Source organism: Sarcophilus harrisii, chromosome 3 (assembly GCF_902635505.1).
Source record: "Sarcophilus harrisii chromosome 3, mSarHar1.11, whole genome shotgun sequence".
NCBI lineage: Eukaryota > Metazoa > Chordata > Mammalia > Dasyuromorphia > Dasyuridae > Sarcophilus > Sarcophilus harrisii.
In genome coordinates this window covers 278,058,607-278,078,854 of record NC_045428.1, presented here as the reverse complement: position 1 = coordinate 278,078,854, position 20,248 = coordinate 278,058,607, and the positions used below count along the sequence as shown (strand labels likewise).

Below are 20,248 nucleotides of genomic sequence, written 5' to 3'. Positions count from 1 at the left end.
GGTCATAGAATAAAACCAATGCAACACAAAAACAAAAGGAATAGAATTTATTTAGATATGTCCTTATAAAATGAAAAAGCTTTCTCAAATCTAAATATAAAGATATATAAAATCACCAATAAGATTGAATTTGATCAAACTTCTACTTATATCTTCTAGATTAAAAACGTTATTTCTTAACTATTCATTTATCAACTTAAAACATTTTTATTTCTCTTTTAAGAGTTTTATGTTATTATTTAACATGTATTGGACTACCTGCCATCTAGGGAAGAGGGTAGGGAGGAGGGGAAAATTTGTAACAGAAGGTTTTGCAAGGGAAATTGAAAAATTACCCATGTATATGTTTTGTAAGTGAAAAGCTTTAATAATAATAAAAAAAATTGTTATGTATACTTTCAAAGTATATGTTAAAGAACTGGTTTCTCTCCTACCAACAGATCAACTGTGGCTATAAAAAAGTAAAAAGATGTGACGATTTTATAACACAGATACCAGAACTTATGTAATTCCATCAACAAGGTGACTCACAGAGCAAAAATCCATGATAGATACTATGTTAATAATAAGCACTTTATAAATATTATCTCATTTGATCTTCACAGAAACCTTTCAAGATATTATTATGCCCATTTTATAGTTGAGAATCAACAACATTTATTAAGCACCTGAACTAAGGAAAATATACTAACCACTGGGTATATAAAGTCAAAAATCAAACAGTCTTTGCCCTCAAAAACCATACTCTTCTCATGGGAACCAACATGAACATATATATAACATATGCAAGGTGACTTGGGAGAGATCATTAGCAAAAGGTTGAGGATATCAGGAAAAGGTTTCACATATAACACAGTCGCTAAACTGAGGAAACAAGTGATCCTATAAGAGGGCATAAGAGTCAATCCAAAGGCACTGAGATAACCAATGCATGTGTCTAAAAATACCAAGAGGACAGTTGGAGTGAACTAGAGAGAAGGGAACAATGTACAATGAGGCAGGGGGGACCTGGTTGTTAAATGTACAACAGAAGTTCAAATTTGATTCTCAAGAAAAGAAAGAGCCATCGAAGTTCAATGGAGGAAAAAAGGGGTGAGGGAGAAGAAAAAGGAAAAGAAATACGATCAAATCTGTGCTATAGGAAAATCTCTAACAACTGTGTAAATAATGAATTATAGAAGGAAAGACTTGAGGCAGAGACCAGTTAGGTTACTGAAATAGTCTAGGCAAGATATTAAGAGTTTCAGTAAATCTTTCTGAATGTTGTCCCTTTCAAAATAGTCATCTTGGGAAGCTATTCCAATGAACTTGAGCTCAAAATATTTTTAACTTCTTTTGAAATTGCCTTCAGAACCAATGTAAAAAAGAAAATAAAGAACATTCATTTTCTTTTCCTTTCCAGAAATTAACACTGTGCCTGGCCCATTGGTACTGGATCACATTGATCACTCATCTTGATCACCAGATAAAAATTTACACCATTAAGGATATTCAGATAATACAACAAACTCTAGATAGAGTTAACTTCAAGTAAGAATTTACAAAAATTTTTGGGACAACACTGAACTTACTGTAACAAAATGTATGGTTTCCTAAGGAGATTACTATGTAAGTAGCCATTACGTTTAAAAGATGTCAAATTTTGTGCAGCATGGTAATTGTAGAAATATGCATAGAAGAACTGCACATATTTAATATATGTTGGAATGGTTGCTATCTAGTGGATGGGGTGGGGACAAGGGAGAAAAACTTGAAACACAGGGTTTTACAAGGGTAAATGATGAAAATTATCTTTGCATGCATTTTGAAAATTAAAAGCTATTATTAAAAATAAAAAAATAAAATACACATGATTACAAAAAAAAAAAAGATCTAAATTTTCTTTACTGAATATCCAGTTATGAATACAACAGGCCATTTAAATTAATAGCTAGTTAGTTGTGTTACTTCCAAATGCCAAAGAAAAACATAAAACAAAGAAAATTTTAAAATAGCTTTTATTCCTATGTATCTTCTGCTTATACATAAAGTGGAGAAAAGCAGGAGGGAAATGCAAATAATCACAGTCTTTAGACTATATAGTCTAATATGTATAAAAGCACTGTTGGTACTCAAAATGTACAATCTGAAGGAGAAAGCACAATGTGGTGGGGGGAAAGTGCTGGATTAAAAATGAGAGATTCTAGATTTGAATTCCAGTTTAACCAATTTTTTTTAACCAATGTAACTCAAAGTCACTTATCCATCCTAATTCTCAATTTCTTTAAACTCTAAAATTAAGGGACTGTCTAAGATGACCACTATGGTCTTTTTTACTCTTAATAATATAATTTTATGATTCCTTGACAAAACTAGTTGAGAAAAGAATCACATTACATTAAAATTGTTACTGGACTTTTAGTCAGGAAGACATGAGTTTAAATGCAGCCTTAGACACTGTATAATCATGGGGCAAGTCACTTAACTCTGTGTCCTCAGTTTTCTCATCTGTAAAATGAGCCAAAGAAGAAAATGACAAATCACTTCAGTATCTTTGCAAAGAAAACCCAAATGGGATCACAACAAATCAGAATAACAACAATAAATGAAATAGAAGTTTCCACTAGATGGAATGATTCTAAATCCAATTAGTAAAACTAAAGTAATGTTATTATTGAAACAGCAACCCAGTGGGAGTGGAGGGGGGTTATTTTGCATGGAATTATAATCAACTTACAACCTATAAGTGGCATTGTAGATAAGACTACTAGGCCTAGAATAAAGAATGTCTACTTTCAAATTCAGCCTCAGACAAACCCTTCCTAACTGTATGACCCTAGCTAAGTCACTTAACCTGTCTACCTCAGATTCCTCAATTGTAAAATAGAGATAATAAAAGCCCCTTCCTCCCAGAGTTGTTATAAAAAATAAAGGAAATATTTGTAAAGCACTTAGCCAAGAGCCTGACATACTGTAAGCACTATAAAAGTGCTGGCTATTATTATTTTACCTGGAATCTATTTATAACCTATCTGTCTTTAACCCGATTCATTTGTTTGAGAAAAAAAATCATTAACCACTTGTATATAACAGTTAGTGCTACTCTTTGACACAGCTTGATAAAAGCTAGTTTCTCTCTTCTGCCACCTTATTTTAACATCTAGTCTTCTCTTCTGGAAATCACATGACTCAGTTATAAACTACCATAAATGTTTCTTCCCTGAAATTAAGCTTCCTCTTATCCCAGAAACATCTTCTATTCTCTGAAGACTGCATATTTTAAAATCAGCCGGAGTCAGGAATTCAGGTTAGGGGAAAATCGTCAATCTTTATTCTCAGTGAAGAAAGATCAGAGGTGGAAGAGAATGGGTAATAGCAATGTGTGCAGCCGAGTCAAGAAGCTAGCTAGACCAGCAGCCACCAGACCAGCAGCTACGAGGATAGAACCCAGGCCAATCTCTCCCAGCCTCTCTTCCTGTCTCTCTGCCTCCACCCACCAAAATCGTCATTTCCTATACAACACATCAGGACTTGCACAGAGAGTGGGTGGGGGCCATTCTTTATCCAAACATGTATATTAATAGAGTATAGTCCAATTACTATTTAGCCTCAGGTGCTTGGGACCTCAGTGCATCAACTCAAGCCTCAGCCCATTACACTATTCCAGGAGATTAAATCTACTACTACATACTGATTCCTTTCATCAAATTCCCGTTTCTGACCTTCCAGACTCTCTACCTTAAGGGCATAGAGAAAAGAACTGCTTGGAGTTGTAGGAAAACAGAAAGACTAATTTCATTCAAATCCCTGAACCTAATAATGCTACTATTAGATTCCTACCCTAAGGAAATCACTGACAGGAAAATAATTATCTACCTGCTCAAAAATACTAATAGCATTATCTGTAATTGCAAAAAGGGGTAAAAAAATTGAGCAAGGATTGATAACTTGATAGCTAAATAAGCTGAAAAATAAGAACACAATGGGATATCCCTGAACTATAAAGAACAGCAAATATGAAAAATTCAAAGAACTGTGGCAAATCAAAGTATGAAGCAAAGTGGGAGGGAAGGGGTAGGGTAGGGAGGAAGAATATACAGGCTAAATTCAGCTATGTAAATTAACAAACTATACAGAGTAACAAAACTAGGGTTAAATACAACAGCTGATGTTCGCATGACCTTATCAAAGTTACGATGCAAAATGTTGATGTCTTTTAGCTATAAAAGATCAAAGTGTAATTATTTACAATGAGTTTGGGCAATGAGTTTTGTTTCAGGAATTTTTTTTTTCTTAATGAAAAAACAGACAGAGGGGACCAACAACCAGATTCTTCTCCTATCTTTCTCACTGTCCCATACACACTTCTCAATAAGCAGATAACTAACTAAATCATTACTCATGCCCGCTGGGAGATGGTTTTCCAGACTCCAGGCTGTATAATATAAAACTAAAATATGTAACACGGTAAAAAGCAATTTACCAATAAGAATAGGTTTTGGAATCATGCAGAAAAGTTGAGAATAAAATGAATAGAAATAAGGAAAAGAAGAGAAGGAGAGGAGAAAAGCATTGGATTTTAAATTTGAAGACAGATTTAAATCCTACCCCTGCTAATCATTACTGGTAAAATCCTGGGCAAATCACTGAAAGGCTCTAGAACCTGTTTCCTCATCTTTAAATCAAGGAATAGCACTAAATCTCCTTTCAGATCCCTTTTAATTGTTAAATCTATGAGCTGGTCACATATGGCCCATCACAAGAGTAAAGGATCATTTTAAAAATAAAAATTGCAGAAAATCTAACAAGCTGGCTTCTGACTGAGGAAGACAAGGGTTAAAGTTCAATACCTAACACACGCTGGCTTGTGTGGGTGACTGGGCACGTCACTAAACCTCAAGTTAACAATAAGGCTATTAAGGTACTAAAGTAAGTTTCCTTACCTTCCTACCTATAGCAGTAGTATACCTATACATAAAAATATATAATCCATTTTTACCTGAATGTCAAAAAGCCAATTTTACTACCAAAAAAAAAAAAAGAACAAAACAAAAACCAACTAGCATTTCTTCCAACATTTTATAAAAATGTTTAAGATGGGATTTATTTTTGAGTGCAGACAGAGGGAGAGTAGGAATGGCAAAATCAGTTTTATTTCAAATACTATCTTCTATTGTCTTTCCATCCCTAATCTCTTTATCTGGTAATCCTCCACTAAACTGCAGATTGCTAACCTGTAACCTGTTCATTTCCTCCTGCATACTTTATCTATAATTCTTTTCTAACCCTTTTTTCAACCTACTTTTTAAAACTAGTTTAAAAATTTTCCTTTACAAGATACTTCTCTACTTAGAACTTCCAATGTTAATATTTTCAACACAAATGTCCAAAACAATTCATTATTTCTTTTCCCCTAAAACTTATTCCTTCTTAACTTCTCATTGTCTTTTGAGGATATCATAACTCTTCCAGTCACTAAGGATAATACATTTTGTGTCATACCTGGCTTTTCACTCTCCTTCATTCTCCATACATAATCAGTTGTCAAGTCTTGTCAATTCTATCTCTATACTTCACTTAACTAACTCCTAGTCCAGCTTCTTACCTGGACTATTCCAAGAACCTCCATCTCCTACATGGTCTCTCTGAAATCAGTTTCTCTCCTCTAAAAGCCATCTTCCACACAGCTGTTAAACTGGCATGACTTATTAACCATGTTACCACCCTGCCAAGGAGTTTCAGAGGCTCCTCATTAAGGCATGCCATTAAGATAAGGTACAAATTCTTCTGTTTGGCATTTAAAGCTTTTCTTTTCAGGATAATTACACAGTATTCCCAATCATACACTCTTGACCCTGGCTAGGCTGGATGACTTATGATTGCCCATAAATGCCATTTTCTTTCCTATCATTATGCCATTATACAGGCTGTACCCCAAATTAGCAGCGCTCTCTTTTCACCTCTCTCTTGGAATGTCTTCAAAGCTTCACTTCAGCAAAGACCTTCAAGGAGCCTTTCCTGATTCCTCCAATTGTAAGAAGCCCCCTGATTAGCATGAATGTATTTTGTAATCATCTTGGATTCAAAAGTTAACATATTAATATTATATAACCAATAGAACATAGTATTAGATAATTACTAATACTATATTACATATTAATATAAAGTTTTATACACACATACAAACGTATAAATACACCATATTCCTTTTCCACAAAACACTTCCCTTAAAATTCCCCATTTCACATCTAGAGAAAAGATATGGCCGCAGTTTGAGGACGAAGAATGGTCTGTGGATCTGAATCGAATGCTGAGTAGGCGAGAAAAGAAGGCCTCAGATGGTGTGACCCTGACGGGCATTAACCAGACAGGCGACCAGGCCCTGTCCAACAAGCACAGCAGTAACCTTAGTGTCCAGAGTGACTGGACACAATACAGTGTCCCAGTCAAGTTACAACCCCTTTGAAGATGAAGACGACACAGAAAATACTGTCAGTGAGAAGGAGGACGTTAAGCGGAAAAACGTCAGCAGCTACGAGAAAACTCAGAGTTACCTGAGTTATTTCTATTCTGTACTACCTCTTGTTAACAGAGAACTCTAATTTAATGTTTTTAGTTGACTCCAGCTAGATTTTCTTTTAAAGTGTCTTCTGGCAATCAAAATAAAGGCTCTAGGAATCACATGAATATTGGTAAGTAAACATACGTATTTTAGTAAAGTTTTCATCAGGGATGTTATGAAAACAGTTGACTGTCAACATTACATTCCAACTCTATAAAAATAATTTTAAGAAATATTTAATTTGTAATGTGAATGTTATTGATTTGAACAGTTCTATGTATCTGTGGTTTAGCTAAACAACATCCTCATTTTCTTCCCCACAAAGGAAAACTATCAATCATAATGCATAAAAAAAACAGAGGTTAATCAACAATTTGACCAAGCAACCTAATGTTAAAATATAAACATCCAAGTTTGGAAAACAGAGTACAAATATAATTCATTATTAAGTCTTATAATTTTATACTATATTATACTGTCAATAGTTTTATTTGAAAAAATTGTTAATGATAAGAGGAAAAAAAATCTATATATACAAAAACATTTATGACACCTCTTTTTGTGGTAGGAAAAAAATTGAAAATTTAGGAAATGGTCATCAATTGGGGAATGGCTCAACAAGTTGTGGTTTATGAATATAATGGAATACTAATGTGCTATAAGAAATGATGAGGAATACTATTTCACACAAACCTGCAAAGATTTGTATGAAATAATATAAAATGAAGTGAGAAGAACCAGGAAAATATCATCCATAAAACGTGAAAGATTAGCTACTCTAATTAATACAAAGATTTAAGATAATTCCAAAGGACCCATGATGAAATGTGCTATTCACTGCCAGAGAGAACCAATGAGCTCTTATGTACAAAATAAAACATACTTTTTTCCACTTTTTTTGTGTTTCTAGCTTTTTATCGTTTTGGGTTTGGTTCGTTGGGTTTTTAGCTGATATAGAATTATTTTTTTAATGTCTTCATATATATAACGGATCTCATACTATATGTAAAACAGATCAATGGAATAACAAGGGAGGGAAGAAGGATGAGAATTTGGAATTTAAAAAAAATTAATGTTAAAAATAAAGACAGATAATTGAATGAATGAGTAAATGAGTGAATTAATGAAAAAGTGTTTATGTATTCAAGTAAAATAAATTAATGTTCACTTTCTGGCTTAAAATTTTTCAGTGGTTCCCTAAAATCTCCCAGGTAAACATTTTGAGGGAAGTCAAGGCCCTCACCTTTTCTAAATATTGCCTTATCTTTGTACATTGTAACAACCAAAACAATTCTCTGCCCCTCACTTCCACATCTCTTTAATATATGCTCTATGCTTTTTTTTTTTCCCAGTCATAACATAGAACTGGAAGGGACTTTAGGGAATTGAACCAGAATCCTTGCACAATGTTAAGTCAGAAACCACATAGTATCATTACTCAAGTATAGAATTCAAACATACAATACACAAGTATGGAATTCAAATGGTAATGTAAAAGTACTATACATATGTACAAACATATTCATATATATGGATGTGTACACATATTATACATATATACACACATTTATTTACAAAGAAATCTTAATTTATTTGCATCTTGATGTGAATTATTTCAAGTATCTGTACTGCTTACAAAATTGTGATATGTCTCCATTTACTAGTTTTCCATAAATAAAATGCTAAGTCTATAATATCAATTCCAGAAAAATATATAAACAATATAGTTCACACTTCACTTATATGGCAAACTCAACTATCAGGAAAACAGCCAACAACTAGGGAAAAAAGCAAAAAGATTCCAAAAAAAAGTAAAAATCCAAAATAAATGCTGAAGTTCATATACTAGACTTCATGGATCTTACTTGCTTGAGAATCCTACACAAAGTTTATATGTTCTTATTGTACACAACATTTTAACAAGCCTAATGTTTTCCTCAATTCATAGGACATTAGAAAGGAAAGGCAATAGAAAAAAAAAAAACCACATTAATAAAACAAATTGACTACAAGTCAATAGACAGGAAAATTTTTTAAAAAGCAAATGAGATCTAAGGTCTAAGGTCAGCTAGCATAGGAGCAAATACCCCTACTCACACCTCAATATAATCTCTAAGTTATGATATTAAAGCACCTTTTAATAATTTTCATAATGAGAAGGCAACAATGGTATAGTGGAAAGTGAATTAAAGTAACCCTTGAATATGAATCATTATTCCACTAACTTACTAGCTATGTAACTGGGGAAAATTACTTCAACAAAATTGAACCTGGTTTCCTCATGTGTACAAATGTGAATAGTTTGACTACTTTACATCTTAGTTTTGAGATAAACACCTTATAACTGCAAAGGGCTAGTGTTATATAAATGTAAATGAGTAATGTAATGAAAACTTTGAATTATTAAATTATGTTCATCATACTAAGCTTATATTTTACAAATATATTTTTACAAAGATCTTGAAACATTGTCCTTTCACTTACAGATGAGGAAGATGAGACCTTATAACAGATATTAAATGACTCATCCAGTGAGATCATAAAGAATGGATAATTAAGGGAAAAGCTTAAAATGTAGAAAAATTCACTTATGAAAAAAAAACCTCATCCTTTAATAGTCCCAGATAAATGAGATAACACTGTGTTATTTTAAAATTAAAAGGTTTCTTCAAAAGTTAAAAAAAAAAAAACTATTCTCATACCTTGTTAAATGTCTATACATATTCTACTTTAAAGAATATATTTTAAAAACTTTCTAAAATATACAAAGAAGCTTTGAAATGCACTGCATTTTGGAAGTAAATTAAATTTAATACTTTCTCTAATCAAGTTTCTTGCTTCTAAAGTAAATTTTCTATTAAGGTCCTAGTTTCCAAAATTTTAGTGAAGTTTTACTCAAATTTCTGTAAAAAGAGACATGGGAGAAGGGAATGAATATAAGGCAAAATATAATGAAATGAAAATATGATACAATTAATTCATCAAAAAAAAATTTTTTTTAATACTTACCAAACAGTGTTAGTTTCAATATCCTGCTACACTGAATTGCAAAGGAAAGATCAGAGCTATCGAAAATTGTTATAAGATCTCCATCTGAAAAAAATTTTAAAACAGGAATGATTTCATATTATTAACAATAAAAAGAACTTGTGCCTAGTTTAAAAATTAGATTCAAATCCACAGCTTCATCTGAAGATGTTTTAAAAGCAACTAGAAAATACCACCCCAACAAAAAAGTTAATTGCTGATTGAATGAAGCGCCTGACAAACATGAATTTGTTCAAATGAAAGTATTGCAGGATAATTCATAGCTTTATAATGGAACCTGATAAGCCAAAAAGCATCTATAGTTAATGAACTAAAAGAGATGCAGAATAGCAATCTTAGCACAAATTTCTAGTTTTCCATTATATTGTCAAGGCAATTTCATGAGGCAAGGCAAAATATACCCTTAAATGCACATTACTTCCAATAGAGTATCTTTAAACATTCAAATATCAAACTAAATAGAGTAAAATTTTACAGATTTAGATGGAGGAAAAAACCCAGCATAAATTGTAAAATATTTTAAAAGAAATTAAGTTTACTTTCAAGGAAACAAAGTAACTCAAACTACTTTAAGTGCTGAAAAAAAAAATGTTTCTTCATTAGAAAAATGAAAAAGTTAAGATTTCATAATCTTAATTATACCTGACAGTTTTATGTTTAATACAAAAGTAACCAAATAGCACTAAACCCATATTTACACTGTACTTTTCAAAAGTGGTAACAGAGGTGATTGAGAGAGAACAGGAATCAAGCCACTCTTCCTCAATTTTGCTGAGATCATGCTCTCAAGTTCTCAGAATGGGGCTTCTTAATTTTTTTCTGTGTATCATGGACACTTTTAAAAGCCAGTGAGGCCCTTCTCAGAATATTTGTTGCCTATTGAAAACAAAGATGTATTTTTTTCTTATGCAAGTTCAAAACTTTATCCAGGGATCCCAGGTTATAAACATCTGCCCACGAGAGTAGGAATCATACCTTTTGCTCCTTATACTCTGCTGTAATGGCTAGAGCATCAGACACAAAGACTAGAAGATCTAAATTCAATCCCAATTAAGACATTTATTAGTTGTATAACCCTGATAATTACAAATCACATCCCTTCCTACACCTCAGCAATTTCCTTACTTGTAAAATGAAAGTTGAAATTGATGGTCTCTACAATTTCTTCAAGCCTTAAATCTACGATCCCAGGATACAGTTCACTGCTCTAAACACTACATTCAATAAATCTTGGAACAGTGGGGAGGAAGCACAAAATTGAAGCATATGAATCTACCTCTGAATGTGTCTGTCTTCTTAACAAGATGTTATGCTATAACTTCGGTATGGAAGTTGCAAAATAAGACAGGAGATGGTTATCTAAAAGATGACCAGCAAGAAATGGCAAAGGGCATTAAAAAGTAGCTAACACATGAATTTCTACTTTAGACTTACTCAGGGACAAAAGTGATAAGAAGCTTTTGTTTACAATAAATCTTTGGCAACAATGTGCACATTCAATCAAAGTCAGTTAAGAAAGCTAGATTAGGAAAAAAATCAAAAGGAAGCAACCTTCTATATACCCAATGCCACAAGAAAAAAAAAACATTAAAATGACAGAAGATTGCAGATATTTTTCAGCAAGCATGGAATAAAAAGGACAATTCTGAGGTAAACTAAGAATGTATATTATGTTGGCATTCCTGCAGTGACAATATATATTCATACACAAGATTGATCTCCCTCCTCAGATATGGAAAAAACTAAAGGCAAAAGGGATGGGGGAAAGAATGAGAGAGCTTTTAAGAAACAAACAAACAAAAAAAAAAGAATATGAAAAGGCAGAGAAAAATCCTAACTTGTGTTAAAAATAGCAGAATATTACCAAGATGTAAAGGAGGACTTCTGCACATCTGCAGCTAAGTATCAAACACTTGCCCTTGAAGATAGAAATGGACTCTTTAAGAAGCACCTTCTTATGCATGAAAAGTGATGATGAAAACAGAATTCAAAGCAAGAAGAGACAAAAAGTGATGGCTGAAGAATCAGTCCCTATAGAGAACCACTGAGGCAATCTTGAACAAAAATAGAATATGCTGTGTATATGGATCCATGTGACAAAGAATCACTCAACACTTGTCAAAATCAATAACTACTATTTATTTCAGGTAACTGTTGTGGGAGGAAAAAAAGATCCTGCTAAAAGCAATAGAGTAAATTTTTAGAAGGATTATGAAGTTCTAGGAAAGAAATTACTAGCTTTATACAGACAGACTAGTTTCTTCATATCTACGAAGTGAAGGAGAGGAATTCAGAAAAGAATAGCAGATGGGAAAAGTCCATTGTTGATTATAATAAATATTTAATAACAGAATTTAAAATTCTGGACTATGGTTTAAGAAGGATAGATAGAGGACCACATATTTTAAAATCAGCCGGAGTCAGGAATTCAGGTTAAGGGAAAATCTTCAATCTTTATTCTCAGTAGAGGTGAAGAAGGATCGGAGGTGAAAGGGGGATTGCGAAAGCAATGTGTGCAGCTGAGTCAAGAAGCCAGCCAGACCAGAAGCCAGGCAGCCGTCCCTTTCCCCTCCTCTCTCCGCCCCTCTGTCTCCACCCACCAAAATCGTCATTTCCTATACAACACATCAGAATGTGCACAAAGAGTGGGCAGGGGGCCATTCTTTCTCCAAGCACATATATTAATAGAGTATGGTCCAATTACTATTTAGCCTCACGTGCTTGGGACCTCAGTGCATCAGCTCATGGTCAGGGACACAATATATATAATAAGACTGGTCAAAATATATTTGCCTGGAGACTAGCAAAGCTGATCAAGAAAGCTTTATACTCAAAATGGAAAGAGAGAAGAAAAAAATGTGGCAGGCTGGGGCATCTAAGCTTTATTCTGAAGACAAAATGAACTACTTATGTTTTCAGGAAAAGACAATTGTGATCTAATTACACTGTATTTAGAATGTCAAAAAGAGGAATCAGTTTTGTGATGTTACAAAAAATTTGAATTTAAGGTACAGACATGAAATCCAGGCAAGAAATGCCCAAATCTCAATTAAAAATAAAAACAAGTCATTGTTTTGTCATTAGAATGACAAAAAAACTTGTCACTGAATGAAAGAGATAAATTAAAAGTATTAAAAACAGGCATTCTGATGGTAGCATCATTCTAACACCTGGGGGAGGGTTCTTAGCCTTAGATCTAGTTATTTTTTTTTTTTTATTTTGACAATGATTTCCCTTGTAGTCCTCTGTATTTTATTTTGTTCATTTAAAAATATTATTCTGAGGAGGGCTTTGTAGGCTTCACCATTCTGCCAAAAAGGATTCTCAGATAGGGAAAAAACAAAAGATTAAAAACAATATATAATATTGTCATTAATTTAAAAATATACATTTATTTATTTTACCAGCATTGTTTTGTATTCCAAAATACTCATGCAAAAATACTCTTACCTTCATCTTTATACTTTATAGTAACTTCATCATTACTCAGAAGTTTTCCACGAAAAACTCTTTGCATCATCAGCACTAATTCATCATAGGTAATATCTTCATTATGTATAGGAATTCTCCGAATATCTTCCCCAAGCTGAGCTTTAATAATTAGCTTTCCACTTAAATCCAACTGCCCATTCATGGTGGACTCCAGGATGTTCTACAAAACTGCTAGGAGAACAAGGATAAACAGTTTTAAAACTTAAAAATTACAAAGTATTTTCTGGAAAAAAAAATTGTTAGATATCAAAACCTTAACAAATATAGAAGAAAAGTCCAATTTAATATAATTAGTCCCTACATCATATAAATTTATGATACCAAGAGACTGAATGAGATGATCTCTAAAGGTCCTTTCACTTCTGAAATTATATGACTCTTATGATTTTAATCTAACAAAGACAAATATCATGAAGTGTAAATGAAGATATACCTTTCCAAATATACAGCACTTTAATATTAAAAATATTTACACAAATGAATAAATATGACAATTACTAACATGAAAAAAGCCACCCAAGTACAAAAATATTCATAAGCATTACTTGTGGTAACCAAAAACTGTAAACAGTGGGCCAATATTTAGGTACCAGTTAAAACAAATTATAGTACATAAATGTAATAAAGATTATTGTGCCAAAAGGAATGATGACTATGAAAAATTTATAGTAGTATAAGAACTTGATAAAGTGATTCAAAAAAAGTGGAGGAAAAATAAAAACATATGTACTAATTAAAACATTAAATTAAAAATTAAAAAAATAACACAGAGAGGCAACAAAACTCTTGTCAAATGGTCAATGTTAGTGTTACACTGAGTGTTCAAGAATCATACTAGATACTGGAGCGATAAATACAAAATTGAGAAAAGCTTCAACCCTAAGAAATATTATATTCTAATAGGTGAAGACCAGACATATAGGAGAGTAATGGCTAGGCAACGGAATTCTCATCTCCTTGTCCTAACAGTAGGGCAATGATAGATTTCGCTCCTCATTCTTTTAACAATTGACAAATCTGTTTGACAACATACCATGGACATTTGTTGAAAGGATGTTATGAAAACAAATTTTAAAATAAACTACCAGGAAAGCACTTCATTTTCCTTTTCCAAGTCAGAATTTACAGTATCAAAATATAAAAAGTTGGCTTTACAAAAAGCCTTATATACTACACAATAGTAAGAACAAAAAAGTAAATGATAATATGCCATTTAGGAAACTACTAAAATAAAAAAATTTTGACTAGAGACTGAAAATTTCCTCTCACTAAAAATAAAACCTTTTAACATTACAAATGTGTACAATTTTATATGAATAACTCAAATATACTAGGCTCAACTGTTCAGTCTCCCCAGTAAAAATAATGCATTACAAAATACATCTCACTTCCCCCACAACACATTCTTCTTCAATTTTCTCACTATCTGCACACCAAGCTCACAATTTAGAAGCTTCTTTTATTCCTTGCTCCTTCATTTCTTGAGTACTTTGCTAGAATGTCTCCTTTGTCCCCTGCCTTGTTTTATACAGAATCAAAGGCACTCTATTCCACAGCCATATAGTAAAGACATTCCTCAAAAAAAGCAGAAATTATTTATCTTTGTATTTATAGGCCCAGCACAATGTCTTCCTGTACGACTTAAATATTTCAATTCCTCTATAATTGGGCTGTTACTACAATTCTGTTCTTCCAATACCTTCTCTAGACCCAAAACTACAAATGCGGTCTCAAACCTAACCACCCCACATACCTGAACTGCCAAACCCTCCTCATTAGTCCTCATATTTTCTTCCATTCTTCCGCCACTCCAAGCAATTTATTTTGTTCTTATAGTATACTATTCATTACAGAGACTCTCCCTTTTTCTCATCTTCCACAAACTGTCTTTTTTTTTTCATTATGTCTATGTTTATATGCCACATGACTCCTAGTCATACTTAAATGCTGGTTCAATTGTTCCACTTTCACACATGCCATTTTCTCCTCTGCTCCACTAAACTACATACTTCCCCTATTTTTTCTAAGATCAGCTTCCTTCACAGATAACCCCATTGTTCTTTACCCCACAATAGCTAATAATGATAATAATAATAGCTAACATTTACATAGTGTTTACAATGTGCCAGGAACTGTGCTAATAATATTTTTATATAGCACCTATACCATGTGCCAAGCATTTTGCAATTATGATCTCATTTGATTCTCACAACAACCTAGGAAGCAGATGCTATTATTATCCTAATTTTAGAGTTGAGGAAACTAAGGCAAACAGAGGATTAAGTGATGTGCCCAAGGTCCCACAGCAAATAACTATCTGAGGTTGGATTTGAAAGCAATTCTTCTTTACTCCATTCTATTCACCATTCCACCTAGCTGTGTCTGTAGCCTTTTTTCTACCAACAAAGGATTTGAAGAAATGCTATTCTACCACATCCTGATCCCTTGGACTAGCCTCTTGCTGCCCGAATGGGAATTGAGGCATCATTCAATCCCTTACTGATTGATTGGGCTGTCCTATTATGACTTTCAGGACATTCTTCCTGTCTGCAGAAGCCAGGGAGACACAATTTCTTCCTGGTCCTTCCAACCTATTTGCTCATCTGGTTGTCTCAGTTCCTCTCACTAGTCCCCTCACCTGAGCTGCCCAAGTCCAGAAGAGGTATCATTTTGAGGTCAAATCTCCAATGATATTAATAACCTTCCTGAATTCATTAAGCAAACCCCGACTGGGTCATACACCCTTTCCATCACCCTTATGATCCACAACCCTGGTTATCTTTATATAAATTCTATATAAATTCTATTATCCATCCCCTCATTGCCCATTTCCTTATTTCCATCATTTTCAATCCAACTCTCTCCAAGGTAACTCTCTAAGCCACCCACACCTTCCACAATGCTCTCTAGAATATTGTCTCTGTAAGTAACAAAGTTGTTTTCATATTAAATCTTTTCTTCTCCTATTTCTGTGACCACCTGGCTATTACTAAGACCTAGCTCCCTCTTGATGACACAGCTTCCATGGACACACTTTTTGAACACTAACTGAGCTTTCACTCATTTCCTCTACTTACTTCCCAATCAGTTCCAGGCCCTTCCTCCTCCTCAGTAACATTTCCACCTTCCTTTTCACATTTTCTCCCTCTTTTGAGGCTGATTCAATCTAAATATGGTAGATGATATCATAGTATCTGTTTTCTATCAATCTCTAAGTTGTTCTTCTTTCCTCAAGTTCAGTGCCTGGCTCACAGTCATCTTCCCAACTCCTATCTTTATCCATCAATATACGTAACCATACTCCTTTCAAGCACCCTTACCTGCTAGGTTCTCACAATGTATTCATCTCCCAAGAGGTATTCCTTCACACCAATTTAGCTATACAAAAAGATGGTCGTATTTTTTATCTTAATTACAGTGTCTCAACAAGGCCCTCACTACAGCAAGATAATCCTTTTACATTCCCTAACTAACCCACTAGCCCACTCAGTTTTTCCTTCTATTTCATATTACCTCAAATCTACCACAGCTTCCCTTTCCCCTATCCTCTCAACTGAGATTTGCCTCATTATTTCACAGAAAAAGTTTAAGTTGTTCACCGAGAACTTTTCCCTCCTCAACTTAAATCTCCCAAATGCCTGCTTCCACCATCTCAATGTTCACCTCTGTCTAAACCTTCTACAGGAACAAATATAAATATGATTCCATTCCATCCCATCTTCTCTAGCAGACTGCAACCACCCAGCCCTCACTCCCCACTCCAACCTGTCACTCCTCTTCAATCTCCCCACTGACTGGTTGTTACTCTCCTGCCTACAAATATGCCTGTGTCTACCCCATACTCAAAAAACCCAACTTGATTCATCCATCCTATAGTTCCATCACCCTCCTCTCTTTTGCGGCTGAGAAAATCATCTCAAGGTATACCTTACGCACTCTACTTCCATTTGTCTCCCTACTTATCTGGCTTCTATCCTCTCCAAAGTTTCCAAATTACCTTCTCCTTGACACTCTATCAAGATTTTTATGACAGTACTCTCTCCTGGGTTTCCTATTTGACAACTTCTCAGGATCCTTTGCAAAATCTTTTATCCAAGTTATGCCAGGTAACCATGGATATTCCATAGGACTCTATAATATTTCAAATCAGCACACAATGTTTCAGTTATCATCTCTATACTGAGGATTCTCAAAGCTATTTACTCAGCTGTAATCTCTGTATATTTCCAGCTTTGAACCTACAAACTGTCTTTCAGATATCTTGAAGTTGATGTCTCACAGACATCTTAAATTCTAAATGTCTAATTGACTTCTCTATCTCTCTCCTAACTTTCTTATTACAGTTGAGAGTAGTAATGAGAATAATGAGTAATGAGGGTAAAAGGGTGTCATCCTTCCAGGCACCCAGGGTGCAATCTAAGTGCCAACCTCAACTCCTCACATTCTCTCACATCCTCTCCACCTCCATATCCAATTTGTTATCCAGGTTATTAACCCTGGATAACATCTCTAATATATGCCCCCATCTCTCCTCTTACCATCACTCTGGTAAAGGCCCTCATTACTTCAAACTGCACTACTGCAAAAGCCAGGTGGCTGGCCTCTGTGCCACAAGTCAGTCTGTCCCCTGGTCATCATCCATTAAGCTATCAAAGTGATCTTCCTAAATTACATATCTGACCATGCCACCTTCCTACTCAATAGAATACTTATGGTTCTCTATTACCTCCAGAATCAAATATAAAACCCTGTTTGGCATTCACAGACCTTCATAACCTGCCCTTTGCTCCACCCAGCTTTCTTAGATCTTACAACTATTGCCCTGACCCTTCCCTCTCCCCAACACACACACTCTCTACAATCCAGTAACAATGGCCTCCTTGATGCTGCTCCCATTAATGCTCTCTTTCCTCATCTTGTCAGGTTTCCTTCATATCTCAGCTAAAATCCCACCTTTCATGATCTCCTTAATTCTAGTGCCTCCTTCTATTAATTATTTGTAATTTGTAATTATATATAGTCGTGTGCATGTTATCTCTCCATTAGACTTTGAGCTCCTTGAAAGCAAAGACCATCTTATATCTTACTTTGTATCTCCGGGTTTAGAGTTCTTGGTACATAGCAAGTCCATAATAAATGTTATTTACTCAAAAGAAAAAGAAGCATTCTTATGTTTCTAATGATATGCAAGTGAATAAAGCCTAGTCCTCTTATTTTTTGATGACTTATCAACAAGAAATTGGTAGTATTATTGTTGCATTATTAAGCAGCTAGGATTGCTGCAGAACCCAAATAGCCCATTTTAACAAGATTCTCCCTTCAAAGTCCATAAAATACCTGAGAAAGCATAAATTATTAGGCCTTTATTGGAATTCTACTTCCATTCCACAAAGATTTACTATTATTTTGCACAAAAGACTAAAAGGAACATGTTCCAAGTCATACAAAAAGCTTGATCTCATTTATTCCAATCAGAATTTAATATTCACCAGAATATTCAAGTCCTATCCAGCAAGGCTATCCTTTCTCTGAGATACAGAACAAAGCTAAATTTCAATGATATTAGAAGAGAAAGAGTCCACATATACAATGAAGTAACAAGGTAGTATAGTGGGAAAAGTACTAGATTTGGAATGATGAGGAAAGAGGTTTGAAGTATCCCTGCTACTTCACTCATATCCCAGTCCCTTTATGTTTTATCTAAGCTTTTATGCTATCAAGCACTTAAAAGTGTTGATTTAAGAGAAGCAGTATGGTATATATTTAGAATCAGAAGCTTTGGGTTAAAATCTCTGCCATTCACTTTTACTACTTTACTTGTCATAATTTGTTTGGGTTTCAGATTTGTCAAAAAAAAGGAGAGTTGGACTAGAGATGATCTATTTTTTCTAACTTTAAAACTCTTCAGGACTTTGAGATAGTTTCCTAATCAATTCAATGGTTTGAATTTATTTCAATTTATTAATGGTCTATTAAATGCCTACGATGCTTAACTCTGGAGATAAAGTCAAGAACTTCCCCTAAGGAGTTTGGATGACACATTCATACAGAAAAAATATATATATGAAATAATACCTGGAGAAATAAAAATGTATCACTCTAGGTATGCCTTGAAAGAAACTAGGTACTTCCAAGTGGCAAAGATGGGAAAATAAAACATTATAGGGATAGAGGTTGTTCAGTTGTGTCCAATCTCTTTGTGACCTCATTTGGGGTTTTCTTGGTAAAGATGCTGACTGGAGTGCTTGATCATCTCCTTCTCCAGTTCATTTCACAGATGAGGAAAACTGAAAAATAATGGATTAAGTGACTTGCTCAGGATCACACAGCTAGAGCCTGAGGTCAAATTTGGAATCAGGAAGACTCCAGACCTAGCACAATCTACAAGCCATCTAGCTGCTCTAGGGATGAAGGACAGAAACTATAAAAATAAGTTAAGGAAACACGAGCTGAAGAATGGGGAGATTCAATGTTGTGCCCAGCAAACAGTGAGAAAACCAACAGGCAACTGGTAGGTAGAATGCCTGAAGGCACGTACTAGGAAATTAGTCTGTTAAGATAGGTTGAAAACAAGTCATCATGTTTTAAATATCCCCCATAGGAGCTTGTATTTTCTCTTGGAGACCACAGGGAGCTAGGCAATGAGAGAAGACCTGTGCTTTACAGCATACCTATCTGGCGTTTCAAAGGTCACTAGACACACTCCAGTTTCAAACGAAAAAAATCAAAGCTGTTCACTGATAGCTCTAAACTCTAGAGCAGAGATTATTTTGGATCTTAGACCTTTCTGGCACTCTGGTGAAACCTACAGATCCTCCAGGAACGTTTTTAACTGCTTAATATTAATATTAATTAATAATTAATTAATTAATATTAAGTACCTATGACTGCAAGGAAACCAATTATCTTAAAATAAAGGTGAATTTTTTTCCCATTCAAGTTTACAGACTCAGAAGTCTCTCCAAGTACCCGTGGGGGTGGGAGGAAAGGGAAGAGGTTCCATAAATTCCGGGTTTAGGAACCCCTAATCCGGAGCAACACACTCCTCAACACCACATAGGCCACGTCCGATAATGAGTAGGTTATTTGGCCGCACAGAGGGACAGCCTTCTCAGCTGTTCAAGCCCTTTCGGGGGCGAAAGCTGCCCTCCCCCAGCCCCGTTCCCA

The 20,248-nt window shown here is 34.3% G+C and overlaps 1 protein-coding gene across 4 annotated transcripts in view; it reads right to left on the bottom strand.

Annotated features, from left to right (window-relative positions):
• The window catches only part of TFG (trafficking from ER to golgi regulator), a 36,596-nt gene that overhangs the window by 15,372 nt on the left and 976 nt on the right, over positions 1 to 20,248 (bottom strand). For 2 of the 4 annotated variants that reach the window (XM_031959600.1, XM_031959597.1), the window contains exons 2-3: positions 13,040 to 13,252; positions 9,551 to 9,634 (exon numbers count right to left, since the gene is read on the bottom strand). In XM_031959600.1, the coding sequence (XP_031815460.1) occupies positions 9,551 to 9,634; positions 13,040 to 13,223 (268 nt within the window). In that variant the 5' untranslated portion in view covers positions 13,224 to 13,252. Of the gene's footprint in view, positions 1 to 9,550; positions 9,635 to 13,039; positions 13,253 to 14,834; positions 14,859 to 20,248 lie in introns of those variants that run through there. The other 2 variants (XM_031959599.1, XM_031959598.1) reach the window with 2 other exon arrangements.